Raw genomic sequence first — 15,357 nt, 5'->3', positions numbered from 1 at the left:
GAGAGATTCTGGAGTGAGTTGGATGAGGTCATACAGAGTTTCCCCAGAGGAGAGAGAGTTGTTATTGGAGCAGACTTTAATGGGCATGTTGGTGAGGGCAATAGAGGTGATGAGGAGGTGATGGGCAGGTTTGGTGTGAAGGAAAGGAATCTGGAGGGACAGATGGTGGTGGACTTTGTGAAGAGGATGGAAATGGCTGTAGTCAACACTTACTTCCAGAAGAGAGAGGAACATAGAGTGACATACAGAAGTGGAGGTAGGAGTACCCAGGTGGACTACATCCTATGTAGACGAGGCCATTTGAGAGAGGTTAATGACTGCAAAGTGGTGGTAGGAGAGAGTGTAGCCAGACAGCACCGCATGGTGGTGTGTAAGATGACTCTGGAGGTCAGGAAGAAGAAGAGAGGGAAAACAGAAAAGAAGACCAAGTGGTGGAAGCTACAGAATGAAGAAACTTGTGAGGAATTTAGGCAGAAGTTGAGGCAGGTCCTGGGTGGTCAGGATGAGCTTCCAGATGACTGGGAAACTACAGCAGAAATTATCAGGGAAACAGGTAGGAAGGTGCTAGGTGTGTCATCTGGAAAGAGGAAAGACGGTAAAGAGACTTGGTGGTGGAATGAGGAAGTACAGGAATGCGTCCAGAGGAAGAGGTTGGCTAAAAAGAAGTGGGATGTAGAAAGGACTGAGGAAGGTAGACAGGAGTACAAGGAAGCGCAGCGTAGAGTGAAGAGAGAGGTGGCAAAGGCCAAACAGAAGGCTCACGATGAGCTATATGACAGGTTAGACACAAAGGAAGGAGAGAAGGACTTGTACAGGCTAGCCAGACAGAGAGACAGAGATGGGAAGGACGTGCAACAGATAAGGGTGATTAAGGACAGAGATGGAAAGGTGCTAACAACCCAGGAGAGTGTACAGAAAAGATGGAAGGAGTATTTTGAGGAGCTGATGAACGAGGAAAATGACAGGGAAAGAAGGGAGGAAGATGTGGTTGTTGTGGAGCAGGAAGTAGCAGAGATTGGAAAGGATGAGGTTAGGAAGGCTCTGAAAAGGATGAAGAGCGGAAAGGCCGTTGGTCCTGATGACGTTCCTGTGGAGGTATGGAAGTGCTTAGGAGAGGCAGCAGTGGAATTTCTAACAAGGTTGTTCAATAGGATTTTAGAGAGTGAGAAGATGCCTGAGGAATGGAGGAGAAGCGTTTTGGTTCCGATCTTTAAGAACAAGGGTGACACGCAGAACTGCAGCAACTATAGAGGAATAAAGTTGATGAGCCACACAATGAAGCTGTGGGAAAGAGTAGTGGAAGCCAGGCTTAGGAAGAAGGTGGAGATCTGTGAGCAGCAGTATGGTTTCATGCCCCGTAAGAGCACCACTGATGCCATTTTTGCTTTGAGAATGTTGATGGAAAAGTACAGAGAAGGTCAGAAGGAGCTGCATTGTGTGTTCGTAGATTTAGAGAAGGCGTATGACAGGGTGCCGAGGGAGGAGCTGTGGTACTGTATGAGGTCGTCTGGAGTGGCAGAGAAGTATGTCAGAGTAGTTCAGGACATGTATGAGAGAAGTATGACGGTGGTGAGATGTGCTGTAGGTCAGACAGAGGAGTTCAAGGTGGAGGTGGGACTACACCAAGGATCAGCTTTGAGTCCTTTTTTGTTTGCTATGCTGATGGACAGGCTGACAGATGAGGTAAGACAGGAATCTCCCTGGACAATGATGTTTGCGGATGACATTGTAATTTGCAGTGAGAGTAGAGAGCAGGTGGAGGAACAGCTAGAGAGGTGGAGGTTTGCTCTGGAAAGAAGAGGCATGAAGGTCAGTCGTAGTAAGACAGAATACATGTGTCTGAACGAGAGGGATCAAGGTAGAAGCGTTAGGTTACAGGGGGCTGAGGTGAAGAAGGTGCAGGAGTTTAAGTACTTGGGGTCAACAGTTCAGTGTGATGGGGAGTGTGGAAAAGAGGTGAAGAGGCGAGTGCAGGCAGGTTGGAGCGGGTGGAGGAAAGTGTCAGGAGTGTTGTGTGACAGAAGAGTGCCAGCAAGACTCAAAGGAAAGGTGTACAAGACAGTGGTGAGACCAGCTCTGCTCTATGGGTTAGAGACGGTAGCAGTGAGACAGAGACAAGAGGCTGAGATGGAGGTAGCAGAGATGAAGATGTTGAGGTTCTCCTTAGGAGTGACCAGGTTAGACAGGATAAGGAACGAGTACATCAGAGGGACGGCTCATGTTGCCTGTGTTAGCGACAAAGTCAGAGAAGCCAGACTGAGATGGTTTGGACATGTTCAGAGGAGGGATAGTGGATATATTGGTAGAAGGATGTTGGAGATGGAGCTGCCTGGCAGGAGGGCAAGAGGACGGCCAAAGAGGAGATACATGGATGTCTTAACAGAGGACATGAAGTTGGCTAATGTTAGGGTAGAAGATGTCCATGATAGAGTGAGGTGGAAAAGGATGATTCGCTGTGGCGACCCCTGATGGGAAAAGCCGAAAGAGAAAAGAAAGAATAAACAGTAAGCTATTTTATTTGTTAATTACATTTGGTTTTGAATTATTCCTAAAATAAGTGCAGCATTTGTAGAGTAACAGTCTGACCACAAAACAATTAGGAACCATCATCACCCGTGGATTCAGACTTTTAGATAAAAACTAGAAATAAGCGTGTTTGTCATGCTGATTCGGATAGTTACATTGGAAACCACTTCACTTCAAAAATGTTAATTTTACCAGTCGTGGCCTTTATTTCTTCGCCAGGTGGACATTCGTGCACCCGGTTGGAAAGCGATATGACCACAAGATGGGAGTTCCAGGAGAAGCCATACTTCTTTACTCCAGAGATGAGGTATCGGACCTCCTCACTGCTCAACTCCTGCAGTTTCCTTTTCTACCATTTCATAGGAGAAAAGAAGGAATTCCAGGCTACAAAAACGTGCACTTTTGGTAGAATACATAAATGTACACTGTGTTTAACAGAGCAAAAAATCTATCAAGTTTTTCAACCAAATCAATAAAATTACTATTTTTTTATGTAGTTCCTCCTACTCTGTTTTCCACTGAGTAACTGAAAAATGTCATTTTTCCTTTATTTGTTCCTGATCTATATGTTCAAGTTCTAAGTGGCTACTATTTGAACACATTTAAAGAATGAATGTCCTAACTTGGTTTGACTAAAAACCTCTGAACAGTTTGGTTTGGCAGCTTTTTATGCATGGTTCCCCGTTACTCCGCTCTCTTCTCTCTGCATCAATAAAAACATTTACGGTAGATTCAAAGGTTGATTTCAGGCTTCCAATCAACAAAACACGTTTATTTCACACAGCAACTACACGAAATACATTTATATCAATGATATCATCAATATGTATATGACTATAAATATCAATATGACTACAAGTGTTCGACAGAAAAGCTCATGAAAAGGAAACTTTAAAAACAATAGAAACCACAAACTGCAACAGAAATAATGGCTTAAATAATGTCCAAAAACTAGTAGAGTCTTACAAAGTGTACATTGGATAAAAGGTAAAAACATGACGGCTACAGATTCTAGCACACAGCAGCTCCCCTGCATGAGAGGCTGCACAAACATTTGTCAACAAAAGCATCATAATAATAATTGAGCCCTAGTATCTCACAGACGATGACTGCAAACACACAGACACACACACACACACACACACACACACACTGTGCCATTTAGAGTGTGAAACAGCTTAATACAGCTGTGGCGCTCTGAACCAGCTCTGGGCTGTGCTGTGAGAACACTGGCTGCGGGTCAACATTCTTTCCCTCTTTGCTTCGTCTGCTGCCAAAAGCACGTTTCAGAGAGGACTAGTCCGCCACAGGCGCTCAGGCGTAGTGGTCACGCGTGATGCCCAAATGTGACACTGGACGTCTGTCTTCAGGTGCATGCAGCCTTTTGAGGGGAGTCAAGCGTGGATCTAAAGGAGTTATGGAATAGGTGTTATGAAATTCATACCACGTGTTTGAATAGCAATATATTTCATGTCACTGAATGAACATATGTCCTACCAGCTCTGCTGGGGAAGGCAAAAGTCTTCTTTAGATCTCCTCTGTGCAAAGGAGTCAAAGAAACACCTGTGAGGAAGTTTAAAGAAGAGAATTCACAGCAGAGCAATGTACTAAACACATCTGTAGACGAAAATAGTGAAAGACTTACGGTTCTGAGGGTTTTTTGGGGATTGTGCAGCTGCAACTCTCACAGAACTTCTGTTTGTGAGCTGGTTCTGGACATCCTGATGCTCTTTCATAAACACTTGGTTTAAACGGGCCTTCCTGAACCGCTCCGTAGCCTCTTTGAGGACCCGATGCAGGTCACAGCTGCTGTGGCAGAAGCTTTGAAGGGATGCAAAGTTACGACTTGTCACTTTTTCAAAGGGTACCACACAACCTAAAGAAAGAGAAAGAACACTTACATAAGGGGTTGGCTTTAGAAAATCCAGTAGATACATGAATCTATCTAATCTGAATGTCTTTAAGTCTGAGAAAATACGTCCGGATTATTTAAGACATTTTATGTAATCCTAATAAATCCTTTACATAAAGTGCTTAAGGTAACTTGGAAATCAACTTTTTTTAAAACTTAACTCACAAGAAAATTGACTCAACCTCACACCCGTCTTTGAAAAGAGAAGAAAACCTTTTTTTGACTATAAATTTTAAATATTACTCAAATGTTTGAGTCGATAGCTGATCAGGTGCAACGTTTCACTGAGGGGAAGCTCCATCGTTCCCTACCTGCACATCGCATTTGAAAGAATGAAGGCTCCTCTGCTGGTGGTTTTTGGACTTCCCTTATCTCCCTGCTCTGGAACTCTAAAATAAAAATGCAAAACTCTAAAAGTTCTATTATTAAAGACTATAAAACAATAGTGTTATTTCTTACCATCAGTACGTTTAATCTCAGCTCCTTTTTTCTGCTTCTTTGATAAAACTGGTTCAAAGATGAGACTAAATGAACAATATAAATAGAAAAAGGCTGTTAAAATATTTCTTTGTGATAATTAACTGATTAGCTCCACTGACCTGTTTGCATTTTGTGGCTCACTGTCACCCTCTAGTGACCGACCATTAGAAGGCAGTGAGACTCCTGCAGTCTTGCACACTGAACACATCACAGGTTTTTTGCTAGTTTTTGTCAACTCTTCCTGGGAAAGAGTCTTCAAAGTTGCATTATTCATTTTATAGTCCTTCTCGCTCCTGTCTGGCTGAAGTCCAGCGTCACAATCACTGCTCACGCATGCAGGCTTCTGTGAATGGATGGTTTTGAGAGGAAAACCTGCAGACTGATGTAGCTGGCGGTGACTTTCACCTGGACGTGACACATCAATGTCTTCCTGCTCCTTCTCATCCCCCTATTAATCATAATCATATGTCATTGTGATAACATGATTGAAAAAAGGCTTTCATACCGATGTGGGTGTTTGAACACAGGCCTAACCTTTAACTGCCTTTGCTCTAAGCGGTTAATCCTGAGCAGCAGATCCCTGGCTGACTTTTTGAAGTCTTCCAGGGTTTGACTTGGCTCTTCAGCCTGTTGTCCTATTTGATCATGTGCTGACAAACGCATGGCTTTAAAGACAAGGAAAACAGGTCTTATCTAGCAGATGACTTTAGAATCGCTGATCTGTTAAGTAAAGGGACATGTTTCTCTTAGCAGCTCAGAAGGTTTTACTGAATATTTCTTCTGCAGATATTTTAACAGATATTTGGAGTCTTGCTGCAGCTTACTGTCCTATAATCTTCGTTTTGTTGTATTTCCCCATCATTTTTTTTACTTTGCGTTAAAAGATTCTATTTTTAAATGTTTTTCTAATTTTGACACGTTTCTTCTATGGAAGCGATTCTGTACCATAATTAAAAATAAAAGTCAAAACCAGAAATGCTTTTTCATTTTCAAAATGAAGCTGCATTTTTTGACTCAAAATTAAAATGAAAAAGCCATCCACCAAAACGCTTTTTCCTTTTCTACTTCAACACCGATTGTTCTGTCACTTAATTAAAATGCTAAAGAAAATGGAATTTGACATTTCATTTTCAAGACGTTCTCTGGTAAATGTGTAGCAACATTCAATTAGAAATGTCTAATTTGACAATTAAAATGGATTAACAGAAATACTTTAACATTTTCAAAATGAAGCTGCATCAAATGACTCAAAATTAAAATGAAAAAGTATTCCTTCAAAAGGCTTTTTCCTTTTCTACGTTAAAACCGCTTATTCTGTGTCATAATTAAAACAAAAATGCAAAGAGGGGATTGCATTTTCATTTTTACATCCACCCTGCGAACAATGTCGTATGTTGTATTCAATTCGAATAAGCATTTCCAGCGAGGAGGCGGGGCGATGACGTCACTGCTTTCTCCCTGTGTCCGGCTTCTAAGAGACACAGACACACCAGGAGCAGTGGAGCTTTGTGTTAGCGGCAGGGGAGAGGGCTTTGTGATGATTGTGAACTTCTGATGATTTTACACAGCTTCTCAGGACTTTTATTATAAAATGAAAAAGCATTTTGAAGTATTGATTTTTCATTTTAATTTTGAGTCAGAAAAATGCAGCTTCATTTTGAAAATGAAAAAGCATTTCTGATTTTGACTTTTATTTTTAATTATGCTCAGAATCGCTTCCATATTTCTTCACCCTTTAGTCTGTTATTTGTTGGCCTTTTAACATGCTCTTTGCTGCCCCTAGTGGCTAGGAAATGTGTCCATATGTTTGGGTAATAAATGGTTTAAAATGATTCAAATATATCCAATTGTCTCCATGTTGACATTGGTTATATATTCTTGTTTTCTTTAAATGAGCTTATATTATTAAAGTGTCACTAGCTTAATACTATAAAGGTAGATTTTTGTTTACAGAAACTGATTCAAAATAGTTATACAAAGTAATTTCAATGGCCTATTAAATAAAAACAACAACTTACTGGCCTGTTTGCAGGTCTGTAAAATGAAAGTAGAAGCTTTTTTAACTTCTTCACATGCGTCTTCAGTGAGTAACGTTATAATAACAGGCAGCCCTCCACACTGAACCAGGTGAGACTGGTGTTCATCTGTGCAAAGAAATGAGAGAAGGAAAGTGTGGATTGATGCTGGAACATATCAACTGAGAGTCTATAATAAGGTAAAAACAGAAAACGCTCTCACCAGAGGCAGCAGTGCATTGACCGATGTTCAGTAACACACAGAGTCTGTCCTCGGGCTCCAATTTGGAATTTGACAGCAGAGAGAAAAGATGGAAGACCAGGCCATACTGAGACAGACCCGAGGCCAGTGCAGCTGAAAGGAACATCGAGTCATGTTAGAGGAAAAAAAGGAGCATTGGATTGTTGGATGTTTTGTCAGTCAGTACACACGGTTATCAGTGATGCAAGCTGACAGAGTCTTAGCAATAATTACAGCCAGCTGGCAGGACAACATGCTTGTATCTGCAGCAGAGGTGAGGCGAACCAGCAGAAGAGTGAGAGTTTCTAAACCCCCCGAGGCAAAGAAACTCTCCTGAACACAACCTGTAAAAAAACCAAAGAGACAGTTAGCATTTATCCACGGTCATTTTAGAATCCCTTTGCATACACACATAACCAACAAAAAGTTATTAAAAAACAAATAATTCTGCTGCTTCGACTTACAATTATTAGCAACTGTCATGGAAATGAAGGAACATATGGGTTGAAGAATTTTAGTGCAGGGGAGAGAAATCTGCTGAAGCCATGTTTTGATCGTTGGAAAGGCCGCCACACAAATACGCTGAGCTTCTTCTGTAAAACACCACCCATCATCAGGGAAAAACCTCGTCTGATCTAACTCCACACATCCACTTTATCAGCCAGCAGGACTAGATTCTTGCTCATTTTGTATTTGCATAGTGCAACATTTAAAATATGGTGATTTTTTTGCTCCAAAGAAACACATTCCTGTTTATGTTGTCATGTGAGTTGCAAAAAGAAAGAAAGAAAGTAGTTTTAGGATTGACTCAGAAGCACAATTTTTCATTTCTTAACCAAAGTAAGAGAAAAAACAGAAAGTTTTTTATGGCCACAGATATAGTCTAAACATTTATAAATGTGAGGGTCATCCTATTCTGTTTCTTTTTCATTCTCATGACCCCTAATCCACCATATGTTCTTTTTCTCCAACGGATTCCTTATGAAACTGAGAGGATGGTGATGTTACCATTCTGGGGGTTGTTGACACATCCACACAGAGCACTTGACACAGATGCCCAAAGCTGACAGGTCTGAGTCAGAGTTCTTAGGTTGTTCTTTTTAGACAGGGGGAAGGTGGTCCTCCAAAAAGAAAAGAAAAAAAAGGTGCATTAAATTACATCAGCACATTGAAATAAATGAAATGTGTAGTTAGGAAGTATAAAACACCTGAAGAGGTCTAATAGAATATCCAGGCAACCGGTGGTTTGAGCTAAAGTCTGTCCTGATTCTGTAATGACGCACACAGTTGAGGTTAAGAAAACAAAATAATAGGAGGTGAAACGATTCATCCACAATAGCTGCTTAACCAATTCGCTGCTTAAAAAGCTTTGATCTTACTGTTGTTGGCTACCAGCACAAACAGCAAATAGACAGTCACTCTCCTCTGAGTCAGGGGGAGGTCTTCTTTTATCAACCAGCCAGAAATATCTGTAAAGATCTCCTTTCTGCACAAAGAGTTCTTGCAATATACTAACAAAGGGGTAAGAGGACAGGATTTTGTGAGCAGGTTAAACTTTATCAGATTGCACATCAGTGGGCATTTATTTAAGTTTGCAACTGTTTACTTCTTATTCACGGCTAAAATCAGAACTAGGATGTAACAGTACAGAACAAATTCACCAAAAAACATCCTTCTGTACTTCCTTTAAAAAAAATCTCTACATAAAATTTAGCTTTTTCAAAATTTCCTAAAAGTCTAAATTGCTAAGCAATGTGTATCAGTACACTTGTTTCCTTTTAGGCTGAACAGGCTTTGCTTTTAGGAACATTTTTAATATCTACAAATGTATAAAGTGAGTATAAAGTGGCCGGGATAGGCTCCGGCAGCCCCGTGACCCCGAAAGGGAAAAACGGTGAAGAAAATGAATGAATGAATGAATGAATGAATGTATAAAGTGAGTTGGAAACACACTGTCCTACCGTTACATTCTGCCAGTGTTCCAAGTGTAAAAAGAGCTGCCTCTTTCACTTCTAGATGAACAACACTGGATTTGGAGAGGTTATACACAAAAGTCACACCACCAAGTTCTCTAAAGAGGTCCACATGATCCTCTGAGGGGGAAAAGTACATTGGTACACTGAATATATGTATTTCTCTTGTACTAGATCCACAGCGTCAAGTACATTACCCCTGTTTTCACAGATTGAGTTAATGGTTAGAAGGGCTTGTTTCTGTGAGTCAGGAGACTTCATCTGAAACTTCAGACACTCAAGCAGCAAACTCAGATCTGTTTTTGTGGCTGACAAAGAAAACAAGAAGTTCAATCAGTTCAACATATGAATTATTTCATTTAATTCACAAAAATTGTAAATTCTTAGTTTACAAAAATATGAAATAAAGACCTGTGATAATGCCACTTACTGTTACGGCTGCTACAAACTCCTGTATTTTCCATCTTATGCCGTTGTCTTTGCTTTAAAACAGATCGGGTTCCTTGCTAGCAAAACTGGTTAGCATCGTATTACTCTAGCCTTAGAAATATTGACATATTTTTCTTTTTTAACTGGTTTAAGTAAGTTATGGTATTTATTTTTATTAAGAAATGCTACTTTCACGGGTGGCTAGCAAAAAAATAAATAAATAAATTTGGTAAGCCCTAGTTTTCTACACCTTGGCTAATTATTAGTTGTCATTAACTAAACGGGCTCGTGTTATAATATATACGTAGAAAAACTGCACCTAGAACGTAAAAGGCAGCGCTATTATAAAAAAAAAAAAAAAACACATTTAAAGCTAATTTTGCTGTTCAAGGTCACAATTACCAGAAAACATACAAAGTTCCAAATCCAAAGAGAATAGTCTTTTCGCTCTTTCTGCTAAAGTCTGATACAAAGGGCCCGCGTGCCGGGGGAAGGCTGTTAGCTCCTCCCCCTGGTGTGATTCAGTTATTTAGTAAAGGTCTTTTTTTTTTTTTTTTTACTTAATCATACTTTTTTCATTTTACTAACTTTATCTGATTACTGCTTCTACTCTGGGAATAGAGAAATTGTTTTATTTAAAATACAAATAAAAATTATAATTTTTTGGTTGAAAAAGTTTTTTTTAAGGTGCCCCGCCCTCAATCGCATACTTCAGACGTAAACTGCTGCACGTTGCCTTCATGTGTGTAGTCGTGTTGAGGAACATTGGCTCAATCGAAACAAGTGTAGATTTTTCATGTAATTGTCTTCGTAAATAACTACACACACGGCGTGTGTTGAGGTAATACTGCTGTGAGACATTGTTTACAGTTACGACAATAGATTGTGCGGCTAGTAGGTTGGACGTTTAGCATAGGAGTACGTTTTTTGTATTATAAAACCTACTTGTAGGACTTCCTTCTTTCGAAAGTTTTATGTTTGAAGTAGCGTGATACCCTGCTATCCGCGTGACAGTAGCGATGTTTGCGCGAGTCTATGCCGATGTCGTGAAGAAAGCAAGCTACACGCTGACGTTATACTCTACTGTCCCGCTCCAGGTTTGTGGATGAATCCGACTTATATTTTTCTGTAACATCACTTTTAATAAAAATAGATCCTAACGCCATCACCCCCATCTGATTGCGCTGTCATCCCCTTCTTGGTTTCAGGGAGCACATCACTGCCATTTCTCACACTCATGGGGTTCATCCGCATGTGACAGGCTGTGCAGCACCTATGAAGAATCCAGAAAATGGTCTCTGCATCATGGAAAATATTTCTCAACACGCCAGGATTTAGACTTCCAGCAGAGCCCATTTCAGATCAACAGTATTCTTAGGAGCAATGAGCAGGTATTGGCTTTTTCATCTATTTGGCTGGAAGGAAAACACACTGCAGCTGAATTAGATCTCTAAAATGGAGATCATGCCTTTTAACAACTCGATTTGTATCATAATTTGTGGTTGTAGTTGACATTGCTTCATTTGGACATCTTAAGCCAAAACTTCAACCTATGTGACTCATAGATAAATATCTGGGTTCTAAACAGTTCAGGTGAAGTTTTCCAGATTCCTAGTATTTTTTGCAAGATAATCAAGTGTAAATTAAATGAATTAATGGAAAATCCACTCATATTTTAGTTTAATAAAGTTCGTCCCACTGTGGGTTTTTTTTTACAAATGAAACAAGAACATTTCACCACACTATGGTCAGGTGTTGACGTGAAATTCAGTGTTTTCACACATCCCACTGTATTGATGGTTTGATCATTTTTCATAGGGATATGAATTGATACATTGATTAGGTTAATACATTAAGGCTTCATAAGTATGCAAGTATAGCAAGATTCCAAGATGACTGATTCCCCATCTTAATAAATGTAGTAGACAGAGTGTAGTTAAAAATACAGTTCAGGTAATGTAATTGTAAATGTAATGTTGGACTTTAAACAAACCGCACGCCGTACTGCCACAGGAAGTAAATAAAACTTCAGAGTAAAGTGTCAGTGAAGCTTCTTCTTTAAAGCTATCAAGTGTTTTTTGCATTGACGTAGATAAAAAAAAAAAAAACTGAAGTTAAGAATTAAAATATGAAGAACATATGTTTAAGAATATTTAAAAAATCTTTTGAGCATTTTCCTCTAAAGATGAAAACGAGCCTACATTTTTATTAAGCTTTTACTATATCTTCATTTACTTTTTAGTTGTTGTTTATCTACTGGAAGTTTACAGAAAAAGTTCTGAGTGTAACATTGTATTAAGTGATAATTATAATATTGGAATACCTAAATCTTTGTGCTTTTATCGTTTCTGTTTTGTTGATTTTGATCTTCTGTTAAAGATAAAATTATTATTTAAATTTTTTTTTTAAATATGTGAATCATCACTTAAGTAATGATCCATAGCCCTATTAGTTATTTACATCATTGAGAATTTGTTTTTTTGCCTTTTTCCAGAGTGTACGTTTACCAGAGTTTGACGGCAGGGGACTCAGTGCTGTTAGAAAGTTTGACAGTAACCAGCTAGCTGCTAATACACCGAATGAAGACCGGCGCAGTGCTGCTACTTGCTTACAGGTAGGCTTTTCTTTCTGCACATTAATGCCATCCTCTCTATAATGATGCTAACTGCATTGACTGCCGTCTCCAGTCAAAAGGCATGCTCTTTGGGGTCTTTGACGGCCACGGCGGTTGGGCGTGCGCCCAGGCCGTCAGTGAACGACTGCTGTACTACGTGGCCGTTGCAATGATGCCAAAGCCCTGTTTGGAAGAGCTGGAGAGGAGCATGGAGAGCAGCAGACGTGTCCCTCCCGTCTTGCAGTGGCATAAGCATCACGCAGATTTGAATTATCGGGACTCCGCCTCGCTGTACACCGATCATCTCAGGGTTTTCTGGCAAGAATTACTAAACAACGAGGATCAGGATGCAGGTATGAGGTAGGTAGAGATGTCTTTCAGCAGTTAATAGGAACTCCCCCATTTTTAGTTTAGCCCCTTTTCTCTGTGTTTTAGTTGCAATATTTACCTAATGCAGTCAAATTCAACCAATTACAAGTTTGTGACTGCCTTTTATATAATTTAACCATTTAGGTTAATACAAAATTATCAAATTAAACCTGTATACATTGGGTTTTAGCCTTGGCTGATGTCTGGTATTTTTTCACTGGATGGGCTACTAAAAAAAAATCGAGCAAAAAAGAAATAGAATGACACAAAACCAAACCCAAATCTTTCCTTGTAGCCCTCAGGAAGCTCTGGATTGTGCATTTAAGCACCTGGATGCTGATATCTCCTTGGAGGCTCAAGTTCCACTTTCCAATGACCTGCTGAGGAGCACAGCCATCCAGGTAACTGCTGTCTTCCTCACCTGTGTCTATCCGAGGCTGAGTCGTTTTGACTGCACCTCTGCTGTTGTCCACCCAGGTTGCATTTTCAGGTTGCACGGCCTGTGTGGCTCATGTGGACACAGATGGCATCTATGTCGCAAACACCGGCGACTGTCGTGCAGTTCTCGGGGTGCAGAACCAGGACGGTTCGTGGAGCGCTTTGCCTCTTTCCCTGGACCACAACTCTCAAAACAAAGCCGAGGTGGAACGGATCAAAGCCCAGCATCCACCCTCAGAGAGAAGCACAGTGATCACAGATGACAGACTGCTTGGGGTTAGTTTCTTTTCTAGTTCTGTGCTACTGAAGTTCTAAATAAGTCATCAGTTATTGCATTAACTTGCCTTCAGGTTCTGATGCCGCTGCGTTCCTTTGGTGACATGCAGTTCAAATTGAGCCGTGAGCTGCAGCAGAACATTTTAGCCAGCTTGGAACCTGGAATGGACCTGGACTCTCTCAGTTTATATCAGTATACTCCCCCAAACTACTTAACTCCTCCATACCTGGAGGTGACGCCTGAGATAACCTACCACAAGCTGAGACCTCAGGACCGCTTCCTGATCCTCGCCACTGACGGGCTGTGGGATGAACTGCACAACGAGGAGGCAGTGCGACTGGTTGGCGAGCACTTAAGCGGAGTTCACGTACAGGTAAGACAATCCAATTGAGGGTTTTAACGGCTTATGAGTTTCCAATAAAACCATTTTTTTCAGGTTTTTCTTCCTGTAAAAATATCTGGTTTGTTTGTTTGTTTTAGGCACCGGTTTCTCCAACTGAGAAGAAGTTGAAGTTGGGTCAGATGCATGAACTCCTGCTAAAGCGCCAAGCCCGTGCCTCTCCAGCTCTGGACGCCAACGCCGCCACACACCTCATCAGACATGCTCTTGGTACAGGGGATTACGGAGAGCTGTCCCAGGAGAGACTGGCCTCGATGCTGACCCTGCCAGAAGACCTGGCTCGAATGTACAGAGACGATATCACTGCTACAGTGCTGTATCTGAACTTTGACCTCGCTCGACCTCATCAAGGCTAATTGACAGACAGAAACATCCACTACAGTCTGCTTTTCCTCTTGACTGATACTTTCTGCCCTCAAAATTCAACGTGTTACATAAAAGAATGGTAGCAGAAAAACAATTTTTTGTGTTGAAACATTAAATGCAGCTAACATTCTCCTGTTGTGTTATAAAAACCACATCAGATGTTGTGATGTCGTGTTACCGAGTTAAAAGCTCACTTGTCTAAAGACAGTAGTTTTGCCTTTCCTGCACAAACTTTGTATTTACGGCACCTTGCTTACTATATGTTTATAAAATCTATTACTTTTTATTGCAAACTTTAATAAAGATCATCTCAGTAATTTAACTATTTAATTGCTTATACTGAGAGAAAATTGATCCTTTTTGAATTAGAATTCCGTTTTCATTTATTTGAAGAAATTTTATTTTGAAACTATGAGCACTGGGAAGGCCATCATGAAGAAAAATTGAAAATATTACATCTTTTAACTTCTTAGTTTCTCCAGCTGCAAACCAAACCCTGAAGTGTTCTGTAAACACACGCAGTTCTTAGACGTTATAAATGTTTGTTTTTAATAATATGACAACACATTTTCAGATGTAGTATAATTAACAGCCATATGCACCCTAAAATTAATGCAAAATGATGATAAACAATCATAGCAATCAATGATAATTCAGGTTCAAAGAATATTTTCATTAATAGAGTGAACTAGACTGCTGATTTAGTTAAGAAGTGATTCACCAAACTGCATTACTTTAAATCTAAGATTGTTTTTTTTTCTTTAGATTTTAACAACAGACGAGGACATAATAAAGATGAGCCCAAAACAAACAATACCACATCTGGGTTTAAGATGGTGCAAAAGCCCACAGAGGACATAATCTAAGGTTGGTTAGTCTGAAGTCAAAGAGTTAATCAAACTACTTATAAAAAAGGTATTTCCTCTCTCCTTTTGTTGCACTTCTTCAGAGCTCAAGCTGATTGTAGAAGCTGCTGATTTGGAGAGAGAAAGTCTCACTGTTACCTGCAAAGCTATTAATACTCACAGAAAAAATAGTGCTGCACTTTATTTTAAATTCTGTGAGTGTACGTCACAAAAATACTTGACCTTGTTGTGAATCTTTAAAATCGAACCCATAAATGCACTGAGTACTTTGCCTTTTCACACAGATACCAACATCAGTCCCTGAAAATACTGCTGGAATAGAGATTATAAGACTACAGGTTAAAGACAAATATGAGTCAGGATCTTCACATCAACACAATACTCAAAGGAGATGAAGGTAGACAGTGAAATGGCATCACAGGATCTGAGAAAGTGAAGGAAATTGTCAAAA

The 15,357-nt window shown here is 40.0% G+C and overlaps 2 protein-coding genes across 3 annotated transcripts; one reads left to right on the top strand and one right to left on the bottom strand.

Moving 5' to 3' along the window:
• Positions 1 to 3,257: 3,257 nt before the first annotated feature.
• terb1 (telomere repeat binding bouquet formation protein 1) lies at positions 3,258 to 10,094 on the bottom strand. Its single transcript, XM_011476226.3, has 17 exons — positions 9,578 to 10,094; positions 9,345 to 9,455; positions 9,136 to 9,267; positions 8,554 to 8,685; positions 8,383 to 8,443; positions 8,183 to 8,295; positions 7,639 to 7,767; positions 7,366 to 7,518; positions 7,157 to 7,288; positions 6,937 to 7,062; positions 5,453 to 5,583; positions 5,038 to 5,366; positions 4,898 to 4,962; positions 4,750 to 4,827; positions 4,172 to 4,402; positions 4,024 to 4,089; positions 3,258 to 3,932 (listed from the first exon to the last, which is right to left on the bottom strand). Exons 1-17 carry the CDS (start codon positions 9,609 to 9,611, stop codon positions 3,841 to 3,843), a joined length of 2,115 nt encoding a protein of 704 aa, XP_011474528.1. The 5' UTR covers positions 9,612 to 10,094; the 3' UTR covers positions 3,258 to 3,840.
• A 139-nt stretch (positions 10,095 to 10,233) lies between these two features.
• LOC101157692 (pyruvate dehydrogenase [acetyl-transferring]-phosphatase 2, mitochondrial) lies at positions 10,234 to 14,362 on the top strand. Of its 2 annotated transcripts, XM_023955915.1 has the most exons (9): positions 10,234 to 10,673; positions 10,785 to 10,967; positions 12,071 to 12,190; positions 12,264 to 12,550; positions 12,855 to 12,960; positions 13,037 to 13,273; positions 13,348 to 13,647; positions 13,755 to 14,052; positions 14,086 to 14,362. In XM_023955915.1, the coding sequence occupies exons 1-8, from the start codon at positions 10,596 to 10,598 to the stop codon at positions 14,028 to 14,030; spliced, it is 1,587 nt and encodes a 528-aa protein (XP_023811683.1). In that variant the 5' UTR covers positions 10,234 to 10,595; the 3' UTR covers positions 14,031 to 14,052; positions 14,086 to 14,362. The 2 variants fall into 2 exon arrangements, with proteins under 2 accessions (XP_023811683.1, XP_004069728.1); XM_004069680.4 differs by having other exon boundaries at positions 10,235 to 10,673; positions 13,755 to 14,362.
• The last annotated feature ends 995 nt before the right edge of the window (positions 14,363 to 15,357 follow it).

Source organism: Oryzias latipes, chromosome 6 (assembly GCF_002234675.1).
Source record: "Oryzias latipes chromosome 6, ASM223467v1".
Classification (NCBI taxonomy): Eukaryota; Metazoa; Chordata; class Actinopteri; order Beloniformes; family Adrianichthyidae; genus Oryzias; species Oryzias latipes.
Note: the sequence above shows the minus strand (reverse complement) of the source record. Positions and strands in the feature narration are given on the sequence as shown.